General features: G+C 45.4%; 1 protein-coding gene across 1 annotated transcript in view; it reads left to right on the top strand.

Moving 5' to 3' along the window:
• Nucleotides 1-25,971, top strand: part of ELP1 (elongator complex protein 1) — a 1,128,708-nt gene that overhangs the window by 353,631 nt on the left and 749,106 nt on the right. Inside the window, 2 exon segments of the mRNA XM_030194341.1 lie at nucleotides 2,633-2,654; nucleotides 2,656-2,750. Coding sequence (XP_030050201.1) covers nucleotides 2,633-2,654; nucleotides 2,656-2,750 — 117 coding nt within the window.

The raw sequence follows: 25,971 nt of genomic DNA, 5'->3' as shown, positions 1-25,971 counted from the left end.
AAGATCATTGTTCAGTTCTATCAGTACTCTAGGATGAATACCATCTGGTCCAGGCGATTTGCTACTCTTCAGTTTGTAGAACTGCCCCATTACATCCTCCAGGTTTAAAGAGAATTCATTAAGTTTTCTCCGACTCGTCAGCTTCGAATACCATTTCCGACTACTGGTATCCCACCCAAATTCTTCCTCGGTGAATACTGAAGCAAAGAATTCATTCAGTCTTTCCGCTACGGCTTTGTCTTCTCTGATCGCCCCTTTTACTCCTCGGTCATCTAGCTGTCCAACTGATTCTTTTGCCAGCTTCCCGCTTTAATATACCTAAAATTTTTTTTTACTATGTGTTGTTGCCTCCAGCGCAATCTTTTTTTCGAAGTCCCTCTTAGTGTTCCTTATCAGCGCTTTGCATTTGACTTGACATTCCTTATGCTCTTTTCTTATTATTTTCAGTCGGTTTCCTTCTTCCATTTTCCGAAGGATTTTCTTTAGCTCTGATAGCTTCCTTCACCTCAGAATTTAACCACGCTGGCTGTTTGGTCTTCTGTCCTCTTTTTTAATACGCAGAATTTATTTGGCCTGGGCTTCCAGGATGGTGTTTTTGAACAGCATCCACGCCTGATGTAATTTTTGACCCTCGCAGTCGCTCCTCTAAGTTTTCTTTTCACCGTTCTTCTCATTTATCATAGTCTCCTTTTTAAAGTTAAATGCTAATGTATTTGATTTCCTATGTATACTTACTTCAAGCTAATATCAAATGCGATCATATTATGATCACTGTTATCAAGCGGCCCCAGCACCATACCTCCCGCACCAGATCATGTGCTTCACTAAGGATTAGGTCTACAATTTTTCCTTCTCTCGTCGGTTCCTGTACCAGCTGCTCCATAAAGCTGTCCTTGATTTCATCAAGGAATTTTACCTCCTAGCGTGTCCGATGTTACATTACCCAGTCAATATCAGGGTAATTGAATATCACCCATTATATTGTGTTGCCAGTTGTTTGCGTCCTAATTTCCTTAACCTTTCTGCATCGTCTGTTATCTGGCAGGTGGACGGTGGTACATTCCTATCATTATCCTTTTCCCCTTTACACATGGAATTTCAATCCACAGTGATTCCAAGACTGTGTTTTTGTTTCCTGCAGAATTTTTTATCTATTTGATTCAAGACTCTCATTATTATACAATGTACCCCTCACACCAATTCGATCACCCTATCACTACGATATAATTTGTACCCCGTGGTATGACAGTGTCCCACTGGTTATCCTCCTTCCACCAGGTTCTCAGAGATGCCTATATTATATCTAATTTTCATTTAGTGCACTATATTCTAACTCTCCCATCTTACTTCTTAGGCTCTCGGCATTCACATATAGACATTTCAAACTGTCTTGTTGCTCCTATTTACATCATGGTTAGTACTTGACAGTACTAATTTGCAATCTTTTGTCCGATTTTTATTTAGGGACACCTGATCTACTATGGTCTCTTTTGTAACCTCACTATCAGGATAACCTAGCTGTTTTGGTGATATCTTTGAAACGGCCTTCCCCCCCCATTTTTAGTTTAAAGCTGCTCATCTCTTTCTCCTACTAACATAAGATTTAAAAAGTTACAAGACAATCATATAATTTCTACCTTCTGCATGCAAATATGTGTTCCCAATATCAAGATCCAAAATTATCCTATCATGTCTAACCATTAACGTATTAACCCACAAATAGTCACATCAGCAAACTTATCAAAAAATAAGCTTCTCTGCTCAGTCACATGATGTCCTTTCTCTTCCAAAAAGTGCATTCCAAATACATACCAGACCATCAAGCCCAACTGCTCTTAAAGGCCATTTATTTATCAGACAGCAGTTACTTGACCAGTTGCTAGGGCCCATCAGACACTCACACCAGTCATGTTTTCATGATACCTATAATGAAGATGTATGAGACAAATTTGCATACTAGAGAGGCAGTGCAGACATTTTATTTCATGCTTATTTATTGTGGGCAGGAGGATTCATAGCGTACTCCTGTTGGCTTCAATTTGCAACTGGCTGCTGCAGGAAATCTCGCAAGACTGCTGCAGGAGGTCATAGCAGCCATTTTGACTATGGAAATGGCATGGGCAGGAGTGAGTGGGGATCACTTCTGTCCAGACTTGCAACTAGACCACCAGATGGTATGGTTGGCCTTTGGGGCACCTATGGATATGTCTTTTTCTTTTTCGGTGGGGGGTGGGTGGGAGGGGGAAGGTTCGAATATAAAACGAGATACAATTTTTGATGTGGGTTGGTTTTTTTTTATTTGCCTCTCGTGATCTCTCAGTATCTGTGTACTGAGGCTGTAATGAATGAGAGAGCCTTCAAATGAGTGTGACACTTCTAATGTATGAGCCTTGGCATCTCTGGCTATGATGTCTCTGCCTCCATTCTTGTGATTGTGAATGCCTTCCATTACAGCATCTCCACTCCTACTGACCTGATGAGCAGACTCCAGACCTGAGAATCTAGTCCTGGTCTTCTATACAGCATTGGTACTGTGCTTCTACTGGGCTGTTGACCTATTTGTATGCATATTATATTTATTTATTTATTTCTAAGGTATTGATTTTTGTGTATTGGTTTTTTTGGTATGAAGACCTTCAGGAAGCCTCATCGCTATCCACACAGAGCAAACCTCATAGGCATGATGTTGTTTTCTTTGAAAAGAATGGGCTCCTACATGGAGAGTTCACACTCCCTTTCTGTAAAGGTCAGTTAAGGTAAGTGAGATGAGAAATACCACAGTTAGGTCTCTCCAGCTTCATCTTTCATTTTTGCATGTCATTTAGTAAAAATATGTTTTTTTGAGCAATTTTTTTAAATCAGTTATTGTGAATTAGTGGTTGGTTGTCCTGCATTCCACTAACAGGACAAGGCCCTTCTAGATTAATTTTCTGTATAATTTCTAATATATATTTTGTATGTGATTTGTCTATTCTGGCCTGTTTTGATTCTAATCTGTTTTGCAGCTTTAGTGATAAAGCAGAAAGTTGTTTGAACTATATGATAGAACAACCCAATCATTTAGCTTTTCTCTTCCTACCCAAAATTCCCCTTCTCTCCATTCAGATTAGTCTAATATTTTTGTACCTAAAATTCTTTGTATGGAGATGGAAAAGCAAGCATCTTTAGAGCTAGAACTGTGCCAGTTTGTCACGCTACACTGCACGGATGGAATACCGGGATTTTGCGGATGTATTAGTCCCGTGGAGAAGCTGATGTCCTACCGCCTCATCGATCCTTTGATTGTGCTATCAGGTTGATGGCAGACGCCATGCCGCCCCGGGGCCGTCTTTATACACTATCCCGGGAGGAATCTAAGGTAATGCAAGCCTATATTCGGGAGAATCTCCAGAAGGGGTTCATCCGTCCCTCTACGTCCCCTGCCGGGGCCGGATTTCTTTTTTGTGTCCAAGAAAGATGGCTCGTTGAGACCCTGCGTGGACTATCGGGGTCTAAATGCCATCACCGTGAAGGATCGATACCCCCTACCTCTCATTCCAGAACTGTTTGACCGGTTGCAGGGAACTCAGATCTTCACCAAGTTGGATCTTCGTGGGGCCTACAACTTGGTCCGCATCCGAGAGGGGGACGAGTGGAAAACTGCCTTTAATACTCATGAGGGTCATTTTGAATATCTAGTAATGCCCTTTGGCTTATGCAACGCTCCCGCAGTGTTTCAAAGATTCATCAACTTTGCGCTCAAGGATTTGTTGTATTCCACAGTGATTGTCTACTTGGATGACATCCTGATCTTCTGCAAGGACCCCATGGAACATGTGATCCGCGTTCGTACTGTGCTGCAACGCCTACGGCAATTTCGCTTGTTTGCCAAACTTAGCAGGTGCTCATTTCACCAGCAATCCCTGCCTTTCCTGGGACATATTCTGCTACCAGGGGGGTTGCGGATGGATCCCGATAAACTCCGCGCTATCCGGGAATGGCCGCAACCTCAGGGACTGAAAGCACTACAGCGGTTCTTGGGGTTTGCGAATTACTACCGCCAGTTTATTCCTTATTATTCACAATTGACAGCGCCTTTGACAGCACTTACTAGAAAACATGCAGACGTCCGAAACTGGCCACCGGAGGCACAAGCCGCCTTCAGTCAATTAAAGAAAGCGTTTGAATCTGCCTCTATCCTGTTGGCCCCGGACCCTAATAAACCATTTGTTGTGGAAGTGGACGCTTCCGCTTTGGGCGCAGGGGCCGTCCTCTCTCAAGTTAACGCCAAGGGCCGGCGCCAGCCTTGCTTCTTCTTCTCCCGTAAGTTCTCCCCAGCGGAACGCAATTATACGGTGGGGGACAGAGAACTTCTAGCCTTGAAGTTAGCTCTGCAAGAATGGAGACATTTGCTGGAGGGGGCGGAGCACCGATTTACTGTGATTACTGACCACAAGAATCTTTTGTATCTACAAGAAGCCCAACGGCTAAATCCTCGACAGGCCCGTTGGTCATTATTTTTTGCAAGATTTCATTTTCAACTCGTGTTTCGGGCTGCGGCCCAAAATACCCCTGCAGATGCCTTCTCTAGAGCTTTTGACGTCCCGGAGGAGATTGAAGAGCTTCATCCTATGTTGGATCCTAACTGCCTTAGTGCGGCCCCAGGGGAGGTCGCCCCGGTGAAGAAGCTAGTGCCTCCTCAGGACCGGGGGAAAGTAATGCAGTGGGGACATTCCTCCGTATGGGCTGGACATTTTGGGTTCCAAAAGACCCTTCTTCTGATTTCTCGACAGTACCAGTGGCCTCAGATGAGGCGAGATATTCTCCAGTTTGTCACGACGTGCCCTATCTGCACCCGGACGAAGTCGGTGGTTGGGCGTCCTTGGGGGGACCTGCAACCGTTACCCGTTCCTACAGCTCCCTGGAGGGAATTGTCTATGGACTTCATCACGGACCTTCCCAGCTCCCAGGGACACACCGTGATCTGGGTTGTGGTGGACTGGTTCTCCCGAATGGCCCATTTTGTTCCCCTGCCGGGACTTCCATCGGCGGCATCCCTAGCCCGACAGTTCAACATGTCTTCCGGCTCCATGGGCTGCCAACCAGAATCATCAGTGATCGTGGAACTCAGTTCACTTCCCGATTCTGGAGAGCCTTGTGTTCTGCTCTGGGGGTTGCGACCCACTTCTCCTCGGCCTACCACCCTCAGACCAACGGTATGGTAGAACGGATTAATCAAATTTTGAAGGGTTTCTTGCAGGCCTTTGTTAACAAGCGGCAAGATAACTGGTCGTCCCTTCTTCCTTGGGCTGAGTTTGCCTACAACCACAGTGACCATTCCGCCTCTGGACAATCTCCTTTCTTCCTGGTATATGGACTACATCCACGGCTTCCGTCACCTTTCCCCTCTGACTCTCCTACGCCCATGGTTACTCAAACCTTAACTGACCTGCGGGAGGTCTGGGAGATGACCCGAGAACAACTGCAACGAACGGCCGCCAAGTACAAGTCCTTTGCTGATCGCCACCGGCGACCCGCCCCGGTGTTACAGCCGGGGCAAAAGGTATGGCTAAGTACGAAATACCTAAGACTCCGAGTACCCTCGCAGAGGTTGGGACCACGGTACATTGGGCCGTTTACAATCCAATCTCGGATTGGAGCAGTGACATACCGGTTGTGGCTACCTAGTACTCTACGGGTGCATAATGCCTTCCATATTTCCTTGTTGAAGAGTTTCCGGGGTTCCCGGTGGCATCCACAGAATCAGGAGACGGTAGTTCCAGAGGCGGATCCCGATCCAGAATATGAAGTTGAGGACATTCTGGACTCCAAGAGACGGCGGGGGAAGCTTTACTATCTGTTATCTTGGAAGCATTTCGGTTCCGAAGACAACTCCTGGGAACCCGCTACCAACATACATGCTCCAGACTTGGTAAGGGCTTTCCACGCACGTTTTCCTCTTAAACCTGGCCCCGGGGGAAAATGGGCATCCGGGGGGGATACTGTCGCGTCCCACGCTCCTACCTGCTCTCCCGCCGCGGGGGGCGGGAGCCAGCGGCCTCTGCGGCGCGAGAGGACGGCCAGGGGGTTCCTGCGTGGGGGCCGGCGCTGCCGCGGGTCAGGCCGGGACCGGCGGCCGGCGACGGCGAACGCCGGTCTCTTGGTTGCAGTAGGTCAGGACGAGGTTCGCGCCGCCCAAAATGGCGGCGCTGGTACGCTGGGGCCGACGTCTTCTTCGCTCCAGAGCCGGGGGCTCTGGAGCTCCGCCTACCTAGCATCGGATTGGAGGACCAAGGCGGTGACTCCGCCTGGTAGATCGGGCAGAGCCAATCCGAGGGGCTCTGCCGACTCCCAGGGCCAGATTGGTGGGTTTCTCCCACGAGGGCGGGGTGGCGCGATATTTAAAGATGGAATCTAGCTGACACCCTTGCTTCAGGTTCTGTTCCCGAAGCCTGCGCAGTGGTTCCGTGTTGCGTCTTCTTGGACCTGCCCAGAGACTGCTTGAACCCGTCTACGGAGTAGAGACTTTGCTTGTACTTGACTACGGATTGCTAGCCGCCTATCCAGAGACTGTGCTTGTACTTGACTACGGATTGCTAGCCGCCTATCCAGAGACTGTGCTTGTACTTGACTATGGATTGCTAGCCGCTTATCCAGAGACTGTGCTTGTACTTGACTTTGGATTGCTAGCCGCCTGCCCAGAGACTGTGCTTTGTATTTGACTACTGATTGCTAGCCGCCTGCCCAGAGACTTGCCCTGCGCCTGACTGCTGTTTGCTGATTGCCCGACTCTAGCCAGGTCAGTCCGTCAACCCCGCGGTTCCAGCAGTCCTGCTGACCGCCTGCAGCTGGGGGCTCAACCCCTGGTGAACGGCGGTCGCCGCGGGTGAAGATTTGAGGTTGCACGGCTGTCCTCTGAGGTCCTTCGGGGCCTTGCGAGACCTAAGGGATCACTGACGTTGAAGACAAGACAGCATTACACAGGCTGCCAATTAAACCAAGCAGTTGTTCAGTATAGTAAACAGCCTACTGCAACCCCCAAAACAGTACCAGCCTGCCCATTCTAAACTGAACTGCAATGATTTTGCTGCATACTTTGCCAACAAAATTAGAAGTCTCTGCCAGGATTTACAGACAATCCCAACCAGGGGTGCATAAACTCGCCCCCTCCTGACTGAGACAGATGGGATACTTTTAACTCAATGACAGAGGGGAGACTTGACAAAATCCTAAGAGACCTTCGACCAACTACCTACTCCCTCAAACCCTGCCCATCAAAGATAGTGCAGCAGGTAAGTATGGGCCTGATAGAAGGCGTCACAAAAATTGTGAACACCTCTCTTTCTATGTTTAAATCTTTTTTATTAAACAAGGAAACACAACGGTCTGGCTTGACACTGCCAGATAAATCAGAAAATATAAGTTTTCAACCACCACATTCCATTCGTGTGCAACAGAAAAATTTTTGTGTTTATTCCCTCCCTCCCATACCTCCTCCCCTCCCCCCTCCAAAGTAGATTCCACTAAAAGAATATTACATACAATTATTGCAAGATATCATGAACATTTGTCATCAAACTGACTAATTACCATATGCAGGAAAGAAGAGAGAGGAAAAAAAAACCCTACAGGAGACACTTAGGTGCAGAGTCAGAGACTATTCAATATAAAGCTACGAGCTTTAGGGGATAACGACTGTATGTAGGAGTCCCAAATCTCCAAAAATGCTTTCCTTCTCTTGGGGGAGGACCCCACCACCGTTCATTCCTGCAATAACATGTCATATAGTCGGTTTCTCCAGTGCCAGTAATCTGGCGGCTCTGCACTCATCCAGTTATTCAGAATAAGCTTCTTCCCTATTATACTTGCTTTCCGGACAAACTGCTGAGCCCCTTTGTGGTGGAGGTGAAACCTTTCATACTGATCAAGTAGAACCCCCCTGAGGAGTAAACTGAATCTTATGTTGCACCACAGCCTCCAAGTACTGAGCTATTTGCTTCCAAAAGGTTTGTATCGTATGACATTCCCAAAGGGAGTGAAACAGCGTGCCCTCCCTCTGCTGACACTTGGCACACAACGGGTCTGGTACCCCTCCTATGTAAAATATTTGTGGTTTGGCCATATATGCCCTATGCAGGATTCTATATTGACATTCCCTGAGATTGGCGTTTCCCGATAATGAAGGAATGCGTGAAACCAATTTCCGAAAGTCAATTTGTAAATTTGTCTGCTGTAGGTCCCGGCCCCATTTTGTGCAAATGGCCCTCACCTCCTTCCCTCTCCCTAGGTCCCATAGAGCCCTCTGCAGCCCTGAAACCGACACCCTTTCACCAGGCAGGGATCCATAAAATTCCCTCACTCTTCGTCCGTGCCTCTCCCCCAGCTTCCTTTGGTCCAAGGAACGCACATAATGTTCCAGTTGGCAGTGTGCAAATAAATGACTCTGAGTTATACCTACCCCCAGTGCTCCGAAACTCAACAATTGGCCCTGGAAACTAAGGACATGTTCCAACCTTGTTATATCTAACTCTGCCCAGCGGCGGAATACTTTAGTCTCTGACCCTGGGGCGAACTGAGGATTACCCTGTAACGGCAAAAGGTCGGAAGTATTTCCCGCAACTCCCCAACTCCCCGTTAAATCCTTCCAAATCCCTCTAAGGGGATCTAGTAACACACTACTACTCACCGTACTAGGCAATTCGCTCCCTGGGCATTGCAGTAGGTAATATAAGTGATATGGTTTAAAATATTCCTGTTTAACATCTCGTGGCGTATAATCCTTTCTATCTAACAACCAGTCCCCCAGGTGTCTCAGCAAGCAAGCTTGATTGTAGCGACGGAGATCTGGGAGACCCATCCCTCCCTCCGCCCATGCTCCCATCAGCAGCTTCAGAGGAAGTTTAGGTTTTGAATCTCTGCAAATATATTTCCGCACCCATTTATGAATCTGCTGTAGATCCTTACATTTGAGTCTCAAAGGCAGCACCTGGAAGGTGTAGAGCCACCTCGGAAATTCCACCATTCTAAACAAATGTATTCTCCCATGCATTGTTAACGGTAGGGCCTTCCATCTACTTAACCGTCCCCTCATCACCTCAACCAATCGGGAAATGTTAAGCTGATGCAATTCGGCGGTTGTCATAGAAATCCGTACCCCTAAATACTGAAGCGATCCCGAAGCCCATTTTAATGGGAATGAACCTCCCCACATCCCTCGCACCTCGGGGCTAGCTGTCAATGCCTGAGACTTAGAATAGTTAATCTTAAATCCTGCAAAGTTCCCGTATTCCTGAAAGAGTTCCAACAGCGCGTCCAGCGAACGCTTTGGCTGCGTAAGGTGTACTAGGATGTCATCAGCAAAAGCGGAGACCGTGAATGAGTACAGGCCCCAGGTCACCCCCTTCACCTCCGGGTGCTCCTCGATTTCCCTGATCAGGGGATCCAATGTCAAGTCAAATAACAGGGGGGACAAGGGACATCCCTGCCTTGTACCTCGTCGAATTGGGAATATTTCTGAGCGCTCCCCATTCAGCCACATGAACGCCCTGGGGTTCGAGTACAGCGCGCCCACTGCGCTCCTAAATGCCCCCCCCCCCCCCCGATCCCCATCCTTGCCATTACTGCAAACATGAAGTTCCAGACTACGCGGTCGAAGGCCTTCTCTGTGTCAAAACAGAGAAGGCCCTTTCTGTGTCTCCATTGTCTCCAGAGACGCCAGTAAGGCTCTAATATTGCTTACCGCTTGCCGTCCTTTCACAAAACCTGCCTGAGGGGGCGCCACTAGGTCTGGAAGCACCTGCGCCAACCGATTTGCCAGTATCTTTGCATAAAGCTTGACATCGCTGTTCAGGAGCGAGATGGGCCTATAAGACCCCACCTCCGTCCCCTCTTTGCCAGACTTCAACAAGACTATCACTTTGGCTACATTGAGCGAGTCTGACATGCTCCCGGTTTGGACCATGGTATTAAAAAGATTAAGCAGAAGTGGCGTCACCTGTTCCTGCAATAGCTTGTAATAGGCTGTACTAAACCCATCGGGTCCCGGTGCCTTATGGATAGGGCTCTGCTGCAGAGCCAGCATTAGCTCCCCCTCCACTATTTACCCATTCAATAAGCCCTTTTGCGCCTCTGATGTTCTAGGTAATTCTTGATTAGCTAAATACACTTCACTATCTGGCACAATGTCTGAGGGTTCCGCATACAGTGCTTAATAATATTCCTTGAAGCGTTCAATAATCGCTCCCTCTTCCTGTAGCAGCCACCCTCCCTTATCCTTTATTTGTAGGATCTTCGCGGGTCCCCCCTTTCCATGCACTAACTGACTCATCAATGCCCCTGCCTTGTTCCCATACTGGAATAATTGGTGTTTACAGTATGCCTGTGACTTACGCTCCCTCTGATGCAATAATTCATTCAATTCTCTTTGAGACTCTAGAAGGGCTCTTTTATTATCAGCTGTTGCTATCCTCCCAAAGCTAATCCATCTAATCCTGATTTCTTGTTCCAGGCGAAGAATTTCTTTGTCTCGCATTTTCCTATCCCTAGCTCTATAGGCTATAACCTCCCCTCTCATGACCTCCTTAGATGTTTCCCAGTACAAGCTCGCTTGCTGTCGATGGCCACTATTATGTTCCCCAAACTCCTTCCATTTATCTTTTATAAAGACTTTAAATTGCGGGTCCTGGTAAAGCTCGATCGGGAAACGCCAACCGCCCTTCCCTCCCCCATCACCCGACATTTGCAGCTGCACCCATATTATTGAATGATCTGAGATCTCACTGGGTCCTATCTCCGCTGAGATGATTTTAGAGAATAGGCCCCTACGAGACCAACAAATAATCAATACGCGATTGCCTCGAGTGTGCCCTGGATATATGTGTATAATCCCTTTGTGTAGGGTGCAACACTCTCCACACATCTACTAAATCCAGCGTCGAACAGAGAAAGGGCAGGCCCCTCATAGAGGGGGTTACTTTTGTCTTGTTGAGGATTAATCACCATATTAAAATCTCCCCCCAAGATAATATTGCCTTTTGGATAGGGGCTCAGCATTTCTATCAGGGTTTTGTAGAATTTTGGGTCAAAAACGTTCGGGGCATAGATGTTACAAAAAACATAGGTGGTGCTCCCCTTCACTATTTCCACCAGCATATATCTATCCTCTGCAGTCCGTTTCACGTGTTTTATATGCAGCTGTAAACCCTTACGAAACAGTATCAATACTCCCCCCTTTTTCCCCACTGCCGGGGCCCCCACTGCCTCTTCTACCCAACTTTTCTTAAATTTATCATACTCCACCGTCGTCAAGTGAGTTTCCTGGAGAAACGCGACATCTGCCCCATGCCTTCGCAAAGCCTGTAAGACCTTCGTACGCCTAATGGGTGATGAGATCCCCCCCCCCACATTCCAGCAGATTAACTTAAGTGAACCCATCCTGCTCCCCCAACATGACCATAACCAGTATCGCAACTTCTACATTGAGGGCCACCCCCCAGCCCTTGGGTGTCCCCCCCAACAACCTCCCCATACTCGTCCGGGACTCCATACCCCCCTTGTGACTCCAACCCCCACCCCCCACCCCCCAAAACTCCCCCTCCACTTCCCCCCATCCCTTCTCCACCCTCCACCTGTTCCCAAAGCCCTCCCCCTTTGAACCCGAGCTGTAGTTTTCGTGAGAGAACGAGTCACGCCCCATTCCCCCAACGACCACCATCTAAATTTAAAATGACAAAAACACAAACCTCCTGCAAGAATTGAACCCTCTTGCTTATGTTAACCTGTACCCCTCTATAGGTTATGGACAGTAGTATGGCATTTACTGGTTCTTAAAGTTTAGGATAACTCCTGCACATTTACTCAGCCTATATTATGCACATTGAGTTCTGTTCTGCAGCAACTTGCGTGTTTAAAGCTTCCAACAACACACACTGTCTTTGTCCGGTCTGTCTTGGGAGCCCATCATCTGTTGGGCGTCCTGCTTTTCCGAGCTCACTGCCCACCTCATGGACTCTGCTGCCCACTTGATTCTACTTGTCCGCTTTCCTCCTCCGCGTGCTGGCCCATTCTGTTGACGAACTGCATAGCCTTCACGTGTGAGCTGAATAAGTGCGCTTTGCCTTCGTGATAAATTCTCAGTTTTGCTGGATACAGCAAAGCGAAGCTGACCTTTCTCTCATACAAGCGCTTACAGGTGTCCGCAAATTGCCTGCGCTGGGCCGCCACCGCAGCGGAGAAGTCCTGGAAGCAGAGGATATTACAGGCGTCATACTGTACTTTCCCACGAAGCCGCCACTCCCGTAAGATTTCTTGCTTGTGGACATAATTAAGTATTTTGCAAATGACAGCTCGCGGTCTCTCTGAGCTCTGCCCCCGCGCGGCTCAGCCTCTGTGCCCGTTCAATCTTTAATACCTTCTCCAGCCTGGGCAAGCCCAGTGCTTTGGGCAGCCATGTTTCTAAAAATTCACGCAGATCTACCTCGCGCAGTGACTCCGGCAGTCCAATCAACCTTAGGTTGTTCCGTCGAGATCTCAGATCTTCGATCTTTGCTTCTAATTTGTCCAGCTTGTCCTGCAGGTCTTTTTGCACAGTAGCATATTGCTGGCATTGGTCTTCTACATCGGACATCCTCTGCTGGAACCCTGACAGTCTGTTTTTAGGCATTCCAACTTCCCATCCATCGACTCCAGTTTGTCCGATATTTTCTGCAGCTTGTTTTCTACAGGGGTTCCAAACAGGGTCGAGACCTCAGCGGCTACCTCCGCCGCCCAAGCGGAGCTCACCGACTCTCCTGTGGCGCCGACCTCCGCCATCTTGTTGTCACCCACGCGGCTCCGGGCTCTTTCTTTCCGGCTTGTTTTAGCAGCCGTTCCGGCTCGTTTTGGGCTAAGGAGCCAAAGACTCGTTGCTGGGGTATTCCAGTCACTTTCACTGCACGTCTCGGGTTTTTTCGGCTGATTTTGATGGCGCTAGGGGCTGTTGTTACTCGAGGGGCCTCGGAGCTCTAACAAGCAGCGTTCCTCTCTCCGCCTAGCATCACGTGACTCCGAACACCTCTCTTTCTAATGGGCAACTACCAACAGCATTAAAAAGGGCAGTGGTTTGCCCTTTGCTAAAGAAAAACACAACCTTGAGCAGGACAAATTTGAAAGTTACAAGCCAGTATCCAACATCCCATTTCTAGGGAAACTCATAGAACAAACAGTCTTTGTCCAAGTTAATGATTAGCTAGAAGAGAGAAACTGGCTAGATCCATGTTAGTCTGGATTCAGACCTGGTTATGGAACAGAAATGGCCCTCGTATGCCTACTAGATGATCTTCACAGAAGCTGAGATAAAGGATTTGCCTCAATGTTTCTCAGCAGCTTTTGACACTGTGGATCACGATATCATGCTAACACGACTGACAGAAACAGGTATTAATGGAACAGTAATTGCCTGGTTCAGATCCTATCTATCAGACAGGCAACAATCCATAATGTTTGGCAGCAACTCATCACCACCATGGACACTGACCTGCGGGGTACCACCAGGATCAATACTGACACCCATTCTGTTCAGTATCTACCTCAAGCCACTAGCTGAGCTGATTCTGTCAATGGACAGCTACTCATACCCATTGAACCTGACTTACCTACAGCCTTGAATAAACTGATTACCTGTCTAACATCAATTCAAGAATGGGCTAAACTCAACAAACTTTGCCTGAACCCAAGTAAAACCGAGCTTCTCTGGGTCCCTAACACAAGTGGATACATACCTGACATCAAAATCCCTTTTGGAAAGTATTAACTACCCCTCAAATCACAAGTCAGGAACCTTGGAATACAGTTAGATTCGACCCTTACTCTGATTCCCCAAATCCAAGCAACCTTCAAGAGCTGCTTCTACTATTTGTGACAGCTACGCTGCCTCTCTCCTTACAGTGAGAAGGTAAATCTTATCCCAATTGTACATACCATGATAACATCAGGACTGGATTACTACAATGCACCATGCAATTGACTGACTACAAAGAGCCTGCACCAGCTCCAGTTGATTCAGAATGCAGCAGCAAGACTCAGAGAAGGTTGCAAGCGACATGACCACATCGCACCAATTTTGCAAAAACTTAATTGGTTACCAGTACAGTACAGGGCTAAATTTAAAACTGATCTTCAAGACCCTGAAAGGAAGTGGCTGTGAGTACCTGAAGAACAGGATGATCCTCTACACACCGCCAAGGACACTAAGGTCCTCTCGAGGACTATCACTAACCTCACCCTCTCCAAAAGACATTACACGATGTGATACCCGCAAGCAAGCCTTCTCAGGAGTAGCCTCCACTCTATGGAATGCACTGCCTGAAAGGCTCTGCTTAACACAAGTTCCTTGTCATCAACAGCAGATGAATCCATTAACTGATGGGTTGTATCCGCCTACCAGCAGGTGGAGATAGAGAACACTGAAAGCACATGGTGTTCCTGGACGCCCAGCCCCCTCTGCCTTCAGTATATCTCTATCTCCCAGTAGGTGTGGACGTCTCTTTCTCAGCTCCTGGATTTCTGCCTGGGGTGGCTCCTGTGCTTTGCCAGTAGAGCGGGGGGTGTTGTGGCTGGTGGTGCCCACTTTGAAGGCATACTTGGTTTTCCCTGTCCCTGCCTTACCCCATTCATCCTTCTCCCGGAGTTCCTGTGTGGCTACCTGCCTCTAACTTTCCTCACAGTAAAAAAAAAAAAAAAGAGAGGGTTTCTCCAGAGCTCCTGGTTCGATGCAGCTTGACCGAAACTCGTTTGACTCAGTCTCCTGAGGTGAGAATGGTGCCCAGCTCTTCTGGGGAGGTTCCCGCTGACAGCGCTCTGTGCAGGGTAAGTTTTGGCGCGAAGGCACCATTTTGTTTTTTGTATTTGATGGCTGCTGAAGGGGTTAAGCGCTGCTCCCACTGTGGGAAATGCAGATCAGCAGCGGGGCTTTGCAGCACATGCTGCCTTGATCTAATGCTGGCACTAGCATGATGGGCAGTGATTCTTCCTGCCTGACTGAGTTGGCAGTGGGCGCCATCTTGGAGATGCCGTTTGACGACCCTCGCGGTTGCAGAGTGATCTGAGTGCAGGGGGATGCCTCGTTTCGAGGTTTCTAGAGGGGCTATTGCCTCCGCTTCCCCCAATGTGGGGGCGGATGCACAGGGTGAGTTTGACTCCCCTGAATTTGTGCTGCTGATGCATAAGGCTCTTATGTTAAAAAGAGCACTGCCTGAGGCTCCTGACACTTTCTTTCGGACTGGGTTGCCTCCAGTTCTTGATAGCCCAGCATCTGCTGGAGACTATTTCTTCCCCAGAGCTTTTGGCTGATGCTAAGCGTAGACGAGTGAATACCCTGTCTGAGGGGGGACTCTTCACCCTGGTCTCTCCCGTGGTCTAGTTTCGGGGAGTGAGGGGTCTGGCAGGCCCTCATGGACTGATGATCCAGACGAGGGTGGCTGCTTGCCACAGGAGTTGGATGACCCTAAAGCGGTTTGTATTTTCCACCGCGACGGGCTGCCAGCTCTCATTTCTGATGCGAGGGCACTGCCTTTTCTATTAATCCTTGGATGGCTAGTACGAAGATGGCTTTTCCCGTGCATGCTTCCTTCCAAGAGCTTATTTCAGCTCAATGGTCTGACCCTTATGGTCTCTTGAAGGTGGCCAAGGCTTTGTGTCACCTTTATCCTCTGAGTGAAAGTCAGTTGGCCTTCTTTGGGATGCCTAAAGTGGATGCGTTAGTCACGGCTGTGACTAAAAAGACTACTCTTCTGGTGGAGGGAGGGGTCACTTTGAAAGATATGCAGGACCAGCAGCTGGAATCAGCGCTGAAACGGTCCTTTGAAATCTCGGGCCTGTCCTTACGGGCGGCTATTTGCAGTTCCTATGCAGCCCGGGCCTGCCTTTCCTGGTTGCAGCAGGCAGTTGAGCAGCCCACCGATGGAGCGGGTTCCCTCACTGAGGGCGGCCCGCGTATGGAGTCTGCCCTGCCCTTTTTTATCTGGTCAGAGCTTTGGCTCAGCAGATGTATGTGGTGGTTGCTGCCCGCCGCCTTCTTTGTCTCCGACATTGGGCGGCTGACATGGCCTCTAAACAAAGGCTGGTGAGTTTACTCTTTCGGGGCCTTCTTTTATTTGGGGAGGATTTGGAGAAGATTGTTAAGGACCCTAGGGGACTCTAAGTCTCAATGGTTGCCTGAGGATAAGCCGAGGCCTTCTTCCAAATGTCCTTCTTTTCCCTCCTCTTCCAGGCCACGTTTTCGCAAAGCTCGCAGATATCGCCCGGGGCGCTCTGAGGGGTTTGGTCAACGTACCCATTTCCAACAGAGGAACTCCTTTCATTTGGACAAATACGCTGTGGTGTCCGGGCAACATCCAGGAGTTCAGGGGCATCCTCCACAATGATGGGGCGCCCGTCCACTCATCGGTTCCCGCAGTAGGATGTTGTCTCTCCCCCCTTCTCGAGGAGTGGACCAAGATTACTTCGGATTAGTGGGTTCTGGACCTCATCAGAGAAGGTTACCGACTAGAATTCGCTGTCCGGGTGGGAGACGCGTTTTTTGGAGTCCTGATGCGGCACTGCCATCAAGCGGGCAACGGTAAACGAGATCTTGCAGGTGTTGCTGAAGCTCAGAGCGGTGGTTCCGGTTCCTCCCGCTGAATGCAGCTACGGTCGCTGCTCCATCTATTTTGTAGTGCCTCGAAAAGGCGGGCCGTTTAGACCTATCCTCGACTTACGCAGAGTCTCTCACGTCTCTGGACCTCAAGGAAGCGTATTTGCATATTCCCATCTGGCCGCCGCATCAGCGGTTTCTCCGGTTTGCGGTATTACATAAGTACATAAGTAGTGCCATACTGGGAAAGACCAAAGGTCCATCTAGCCCAGCATCCTGTCACCGACAGTGGCCAATCCAGGTCAAGGGCACCTGGCACGCTCCCCAAACGTAAAAACATTCCAGACAAGTTATACCTAAAATGCGGAATTTTTCCAAGTCCATTTAATAGCGGTCTATGGACTTGTCCTTTAGGAATCTATCTAACCCCTTTTTAAACTCCGTCAAGCTAACCGCCCGTACCACGTTCTCCGGCAACGAATTCCAGAGTCTAATTACACGTTGGGTGAAGAAAATTTTTCTCCGATTCGTTTTAAATTTACCACACTGTAGCTTCAACTCATGCCCTCTAGTCCTAGTATTTTTGGATAGCGTGAACAGTCGCTTCACATCCACCCGATCCATTCCACTCATTATTTTATACACTTCTATCATATCTCCCCTCAGCCGTCTCTTCTCCAAGCTGAAAAGCCCTAGCCTTCTCAGCCTCTCTTCATAGGAAAGTCGTCCCATCCCCACTATCATTTTCGTCGCCCTTCGCTGTACCTTTTCCAATTCTACTATATCTTTTTGAGATACGGAGACCAGTACTGAACACAATACTCCAGGTGCGGTCGCACCATGGAGCGATACAACGGCATTATAACATCCGCACACCTGGACTCCATACCCTTCCTAATAACACCCAACATTCTATTCGCTTTCCTAGCCGCAGCAGCACACTGAGCAGAAGGTTTCAGCGTATCATCGACGACGACACCCAGATCCCTTTCTTGATCCGTAACTCCTAACGCGGAACCTTGCAAGACGTAGCTATAATTCGGGTTCCTCTTACCCACATGCATCACTTTGCACTTGTCAACATTGAACTTCATCTGCCACTTGCACGCCCATTCTCCCAGTCTCGCAAGGTCCTCCTGTAATCGTTCACATTCCTCCTGCGACTTGACGACCCTGAATAATTTTGTGTCATCGGCGAATTTAATTACCTCACTAGTTATTCCCATCTCTAGGTCATTTATAAATACATTAAAAAGCAACGGACCCAGCACAGACCCCTGCGGGACCCCACTAACTACCCTCCTCCACTGAGAATACTGGCCACGCAATCCTACTCTCTGCTTCCTATCTGTCAACCAGTTCTTAATCCATAATAATACCCTACCTCCGATTCATGACTCTGCAATTTCTTCAGGAGTCTTTCGTGCGGCACTTTGTCAAACGCCTTCTGAAAATCCAGATATACAATATCAACCGGCTCCCCATTGTCCACATGTTTGCTTACCCCCTCAAAAAATGCATTAGATTGGTGAGGCAAGACTTCCCTTCACTAAATCCGTGCTGACTTTGTCTCATCAGTCCATGTTTTTGTATATGCTCTGCAATTTTATTCTTAATAATAGCCTCCACCATCTTGCCCGGCACCGACGTCAGACTCACCGGTCTATAATTTCCCGGATCTCCTCTGGAACCCTTCTTAAAAATCGGAGTAACATTGGCTACCCTCCAGTCTTCCGGTACTACACTCGATTTTAGGGACAGATTGCATATTTCTAACAGTAGCTCCGCAAGTTCATTTTTTAGTTCTATTAATACTCTGGGATGAATACCATCAGGACCCGGTGATTTACTACTCTTCAGCTTGCTGAACTGACCCATTACATCCTCCAAGGTTACAGAGAATTTGTTTAGTTTCTCCGACTCCCCCGCTTCAAATATTCTTTCCGGCACCGGTGTCTCCCCCAAATCCTCCTCGGTGAAGACCAAAGCAAAGAATTCATTTAATTTCTCCGCTACGGCTTTGTCCTCCTTGATCGCCCCTTTAACACCATTTTCGTCCAGCGGCCCAACCGACTCTTTGGCCGGTTTCCTGCTTTTAATGTATCTAAAAAAATTTTTACTATGTATTTTTGCTTCCAACGCTAATTTCTTCTCAAAGTCCTTTTTTGCCCTCCTTATCTCCGCTTTGCATTTGGCTTGGCATTCCTTATGATCTATCCTGTTACTTTCAGTTGGTTCTCTTCTCCACTTTCTGAAGGATTGTTTTTTGGCTCTAATGATTTCCTTTATCTTACTGTTTAGCCACGCCGGCTGACGTTTAGTCTTTTTTCCCTTTTTTCTAATACCTTGCCTTTCGGCCTGGCAACTGCCCCTCAGACTTTTTGCAAGGTGATGGTAGTGGTAGCTGCCTTTCTCAGGTGAGAGGGTATCAGAGTTCACCCTTATCTCGATGACTGGCTCATCAGAGCGGATTCGGCAGACGAAAGCCGACTTGCCACAGCCAGAGTTGTTTCAGTTCTTCAGACTCTGGGCTGGGTAGTCTATATGTCCAAAAGTCACCTGACTCCCTCTGTCTCTCGAGTATTTGCGGGTCCGGTTTGACACGGTTTCGGGGTTCATTTTTCTTCCCGACATCAGGCGTCTCAAGCTTCAGAATCAGGTCTGCCTACTCCTGCGGATGCCTCGCCCTCGAGCTTGGGACTTTGTTCAGTTCCTGGGATCGATGACAGCCACCATAGAAGTGGTTCCCTGGGCAAGAGTTCACATGAGGCCGCTGCAGCTTGCTCTGCTTCAGCAATGGTCTCCGATTTCCCAGGAATACCAGTTCAGACTAAGGTGGCTTCCTGCGGTCCAGCGCAGTATGGATTGGTGGCTTTCCGACAGCATGCTGTGTCAGGGGATGACACTGGCTCTTCCTTTTTGGTGGAAACAAAATGAAGCAGATATGTATATGGAAAACAATATGTAATGGATACAAGTCAATAAAAATTAGCAAACCTGACACAGGCCATGTTCCACCCCACTGGGCTGCATCAGGGGCTGCAAATTAAACAATCATATAACAATTAGAACAAGTATAAAAACAAATGAAAATAAAATAATAATTTCATTCCATTATTATAATTACATGCTCGGCTGATAGTCATAGAACACTATGATAATACAATTCGATATACAAAAAAATAAATTAAAATATCAAAATGATATTACAACGTACTTAATTACACAAATTAAATAATAAACATGAATTAAAAAATATTGATCAATAACATACCATTCACAAACATATATATATATATATATATTGATAAACCAAGATCGAATGAAATATGTATTATAATAAATATTAATCAAAAATTACATAATATGTTACACATATAAAAAAGTAAATTAAATAAGTTAAAAACCAATGAAATATATGCTGCGTTTATGTTTAAAATAGATTTGGCACATACCTAATAAATATCTGTATGATCCTATAGTCTCCACTTGAGTATCTAAAGAATATTAAATAAATGATAAATAGTAGAAAAAGATGTGAATTAAAATTAAAAAAAAGTTAAAATATTATTATTAAAAAATTATTGAAACAAAATTACTAAGGATTATAAAAATCATAAATGAAGAAAATTATAGAGAAGTATCCAAATTCGAATTGGGCGCGCACACACACACACACACATGTATATCTATCTATCTATCTATATATATATATACACACATATATATATATATATACATACATACGTGTTTATTCTCTATTAAACTCACCAGATTCTAAGATTAGATATATAAATTATTAAATAAATAAATAAATCATATGCAAATTAATATTAAATAGGTAAATAACTAATTACAATTGGTGATATAAGTAAAATACACTAACATAGGTTACCTATTTGTTGAACTCGCAATTTGACAGATGGCACTTCACGAAAACAAATCCTACAACGGACATGTAACAATGTATCAGATGTAATGAATGATTCTTACAACGGACGTGTAACAATGTATCAGGGAATGGTGAGGAGAAAAAATAAAAGCTTATGACTAATGAGAGTTAAAAACCAGTAGAAATTAAAAGGTATTGGTGGATCAAATATACTCAAAACCAATGCAAAACGTCAAAGTGTGTAACCCATTTAAAACGAAATTGATTATGAAAGTTATGGTACTCTCCTATCAATATGAATTTAAGATATATATAAAATTAAAATAAATGTACAAAGATAGTTTAAGTCGTTACCTGTCAATCAATGACGTCAATGTTGTCTTCCTGACGTGAACCATATTGCTCAAATTTGAATTTATAAACAAATATCTCAATTCTAGGGACTCTAATTAATATTATTATTGTAATTTAAAAAATTATTCTTGTGATTAAAAAAAGAAGAAATAGTAATAAAGAAATAAAAAAAGGAATAAAACAAAATGTCGAATAAAGATGTATGCCATCTAGTGGTCTTGAAAAGTATATACTGCATGCATTTCTTTATATACTCAGAGTGACGTCTAGTGGTATTGAATGGTATGTACCACATACATTCCTTTATATATTATGTGGTCAAAGAGCGACATCTAGTGGTATTATTTATTTATTTATTTATTTATTGCATTTGTATCCCACATTGTCCCACCTATTTGTAGGCTCAATGTGGCTTACAGAGTCCTCTTATGGCTTTGTCATTCCAGGATGTCAGGTACAATTAGTGATGTGAAAATATTAAATAAGGGAAAGAAGGGAAGATTTAGGTGGATAGGTATAGAAAGTAGACTTTCATAATTGGGTGGGTTGGCGAGGTGATTTAGTGAGGTTGTGTGTTTTCTTTGTAAGCCTTGCTGAAGAGATGTGTCTTCAGAGATTTACGAAAGTTGGTTATTTCGTCAATGGTTTTAGTAGGTAGTAGGTAATGCATTCCATAACTGTGTGCTCATGTAAGAGAAGGTAGTTGAACGCATCGGCTTCTATTTTAGTCCTTTACAGTTGGGGAAGTGTAGATTCAGAAATTTGCGGGATGATCTTTTGGCATTTCTGGGAGGCAGGTCCACGAGGTTTAGCATATAGGTTGGGGCGTCTGTGTGGATGATTTTGTGAACAATCGTTCAGATCTTGAACGCGATGCGTTCCTTAAGTGGGAGCCAATGAAGTTTCTCTCTTAGGGGTTTTGCACTTTCACATTTAGTTTTTCCAAATATGAGTCTGGTGGCGATATTTTGGGCTGTTTGGAGTTTTTTGATGTTCTGATCTTTGCATCCAGCGTACAGTGCATTGCAGTAGTCCAGGTGTCTCAGTACCATTGACTGTACCAGGGTACGGAAGATGTATCCTGGGAAGAAAGGTTTTACTCTTTTGCGTTTCCACATGGAGTGGAACATCTTTTTAGTCGTATTCTTCACGTGGGCATCGAGTGTGAGGTTATGGTCAATGGTAACTCTGAGAATTTTCAGATTTTGTGAGACGGGAAGAGAACAGTATGGTGAGGTTATGGTGGTGAAGTTGTTTGTGTTATGTTGTGATGTAAGTACAAGACATTGTGTTTTTTCTGCGTTAAGTTTTAGCTGGAATGCATCCACCCAGGAGTGCATGATTTGGAGGCTTTGGTTGATCTCATTGGTGATTTCAGTTAGATCGTGTTTAAACGGGATATAAATCGTGACATCGTCTGCATATATGTAAGGGTTGAGGTTTTGACTGGCTAGTAATTTGGCTAAAGGTATCATCATTAGGTTAAAAAATAAAGTGAAAAATAAAAAATTGAAAATACTGTAAAAGGAAAATGTTTAGAAAAAACTAAAATTAAAAAAATTAAAAAAAATACTATGATTAAAAAATACTACAATGAAAAAAATGATGCAATAATGATGATGTAAAAATAATGAATCATACTGACTGTAAAAATAGGAATAAAAATTATCATAAAAAACTGAAAGGTCCAACTCAGCATTTTTTTTTTATTTTTTTTTTTATCTTTTACAATATTTAATAGTATTTTTTCATCATTTTTTTCATTGTAGTAGTTTTTAATAGTATTTTTTAATTTTTTTTTTATTTTAGTTTTTTCTAAACAATTTCCTTTTACAATATTTTTTTGTTTGTTTTTGCATTTATTTTCGATTTTTTATTTTTTATTCTTTTTAATTTAATTTTGATTCGATATTATTTTTGAATATATAAATAGACAAGTATCCAAGTATCATTTATTTTTTATTATATTTTTTTACTATATATTATATCAATAAGCATATTAAAGTTTAAATATTTAAATCATATTTGAAGATACACCCCGCAAAAAAATATATAAATGAATAAATCAGAAATTATAATACCACTAGATGTCAATATTTGACCACATAATATATAAAGGAATGTTTGTGGTACATACCATTCAATACCACTAGATGTCACTCTTTGAGTATATAAAGAAATGCATGCAGTATATACTTTTCAAGACCACTAGATGGCATACATCTTCGACATTTTGTTTTATTCCTTTTTGATTTCTTTATTACTATTTCTTCTTATTTTAATCACAGTAATAATTTTTTTATTACAATAATAATATTAGAGTCATTTGTTTATAAATTCAAATTTGAGCAATATGGTTCACGTCAGGAAGACAATAGTCTGCCCAGCAGTATTTCCCGCCTCCCAACCACCAGTCCCGCCTCCCATCACCGGCTCTGGTACAGACCGTATAAGTCTGCCCTCCCCTATCCTCACCTCCCAACCACCACCCCCTCTTCCCCCCACCTGCTCCGCCACCCAATTTCAGCTAAGCTTCTGAGGATCCATTCCTTCTGCACAGGATTCCTCTATGCATATCCCACGCATGTTTGAACTCCGTTACCGTTTTCATCTCCACCACCTCCCGCGGGAGGGCATTCCAAGCGTCTACCACCCTCTCCGTGAAAAAATACTTCCTGACATCTTTCCTGAGTCTGCCCCCCTTCAATCTCATTTCATGTCCTCTCATTCTACCGCCTTCCCATCTCCGGAAAAGATTCGTTTGCGGATTAATACCTTTCAAATATTTGAACGTCTGTATCATATCACCCCTGTTCCTCCTTTCCTCCAGGGTGTACATGTTCAGGTCAGCAAGCCTCTCTTCATACGTCTTGGAAAGTAAATCCCATACCATCCTCGTAGCTTTTCTTTGCACCGCTTCCATTTTTTTAACATCCTTCGCAAGATATGGCCTCCAAAACTGAACACAATACTCCAGGTGGGGCCTCACCAACGTCTTATACAGGGGCATTAAAACCTCCTTTCTTCTGCTGGTCACTCCTCTCTCTATACAGCCTAGCAATCTTCGAGCTACGGCCACCGCCTTGTCGCACTGTTTCGTCGCCTTCAGTTCCTCAGATACTATAACCCCAAGATCCCTCTCCCCGTCCGTGCCTATCAGACTCTCCCCGCCTAACACATACGTCTCCCTTGGATTTCTACTCCCTAAGTGCATCACTTTGCATTTCTTCGCATTGAATTTTAATTGCCAAACGTTAAGACCATTCTTCTAGCTTCTTCAGATCTTTTTTCATGTTTTCCACTCCCTCCGGGGTGTCCACTCTGTTGGAAATCTTGGTGTCATCCGCAAAAAGGCAAACTTTACTTTGTAACCCTTCGGCAATGTCACTCACAAATATATTGAACAGAATCGGCCCCAGCATCAATCCCTGAGGCACTCCACTACTCACCTTTCCCTCCTCCGAGCGAACTCCATTCACCACCACCCTCTGGCGTCTGTCCGTCAACCAGTTCCTAATCCAGTTCACCACTTCGGGTCCTATCTTCAGGCCGTCTAGTTTATTTAAGAGCCTCCTATGGGGAACCGTGTCAAAAGCTTTGCTAAAATCTAAGTAGATTATGTCTATAGCATGTCGATGATTCCATTCTGCAGTTACCCAATCAAAGAATTCAATGAGATTCGTTTGGCACGATTTCCCTTTGGTAAAACCATGTTGTCTCGGATCTTGCAACTTATTGGCTTCCAGGAAATTCACTATCCTTTCCTTCAGCATGGCTTCCATTACTTTTCCAATAACCGAAGTGAGGCTTACCGGCCTGTAGTTTCCAGCTTCTTCCCTATCCCCACTTTTGTGAAGAGGGACCACCTTCGCCGTTCTCCAATCCCTCGGAACCTCTCCCGTCTCCAAGGATTTATTAAACAAATCTTTAAGAGGACCCGCCAGAACCTCTCTGAGCTCCCTCAGTATTCTGGGGTGGATCCCGTCCGGCCCCATGGCTTTGTCCACCTTTAGCTTTCCAAGTTGTTGATACACACTCTCTTCTGTGAACGGCGCTCTATCCACCTCATTCTCAGGTGTACTTTTGCCAGTCCCTCTCGGTCCTTCCCCAGGGTTTTCTTCAGTGAAAACAGAACAAAAGTATCTATTTAGCAAATTGGCTTTTTCTTCATCATTTTCTACATAGCGTTTTGTTGTATCTTTTAGTCTCACAATTCCCTTTATAGTCTTTCTCCTGTCACTAATATACCTGAAGAAGTTTTTGTCTCCCCTCCTTACATTTCTAGCCATTTGTTCTTCCGCTTGCGCCTTCGCCAGACGTACCTCTCTCTTGGCTTCTTTCAGTTTCATCCGGTATTCCTCCCCGTGTTCCTCCTCTTGAGATTTTCTATATTTCTGGAACGCTAACTCTTTAATCTTTATTTTCACAGCCACTTGCTTTGAGAACCATATCGGTTTCCTTTTTCTCTTGCTTTTATTTACTCTCCTTACATAAAGGTCTGTGGCCCTGTTTATTACTTCTTTTAGCCTGGACCACTGTCCTTCCACTTCTCGTATGTCCTCCCAGCCCATCAGCTCCTTCCTCAGGTATTCTCCCATTTTGTTAAAGTCAGCTCGCTTGAAATCCAGGACTTTGAGTTTAGAGTGGCCGCCATCCACATGAGCCGTTACATCAAAACAAACCGTTTGATGGTCACTGTTTCCCAGGTGTGCAGCCACTCGGACATTTGACACACTATCCCCATTTGTGAGCACCAGATCCAACGTGGCTCCCTCCCTCGTGGGTTCGTTCGCCATTTGTCTGAGCAGAGCACTTTGGAAAGCATCCACAATCTCTCTACTTCTTTCCGATTTTGCAGACGGAACCTTCCAATCTACATCCGGCAGATTAAAATCTCCCAACAACAGCACCTCTCTTTTCTTCCCCAACTTTTGAATATCAGCGATCAGATCTTTATCTAGTTCTTCCAATTGTGTCGGGGGTCTATAGACAACACCCACGTGGACCAAGGTTCTATCCTTTCTTTTTAAGGTGATCCAATGGGTCAGCTAAGTGCTGCTATCTATCAAGGGAATTCTTTAGCTGAATGGACCAAAATGGTAGTGTCTGATCCAGGACTTTACACTTTATTTTACTT

The sequence above is a fragment of the Microcaecilia unicolor genome, chromosome 2 (assembly GCF_901765095.1).
Source record: "Microcaecilia unicolor chromosome 2, aMicUni1.1, whole genome shotgun sequence".
NCBI classification, from domain to species: Eukaryota; Metazoa; Chordata; class Amphibia; order Gymnophiona; family Siphonopidae; genus Microcaecilia; species Microcaecilia unicolor.
This window is presented reverse-complemented; position numbering and strand designations above follow the sequence as displayed.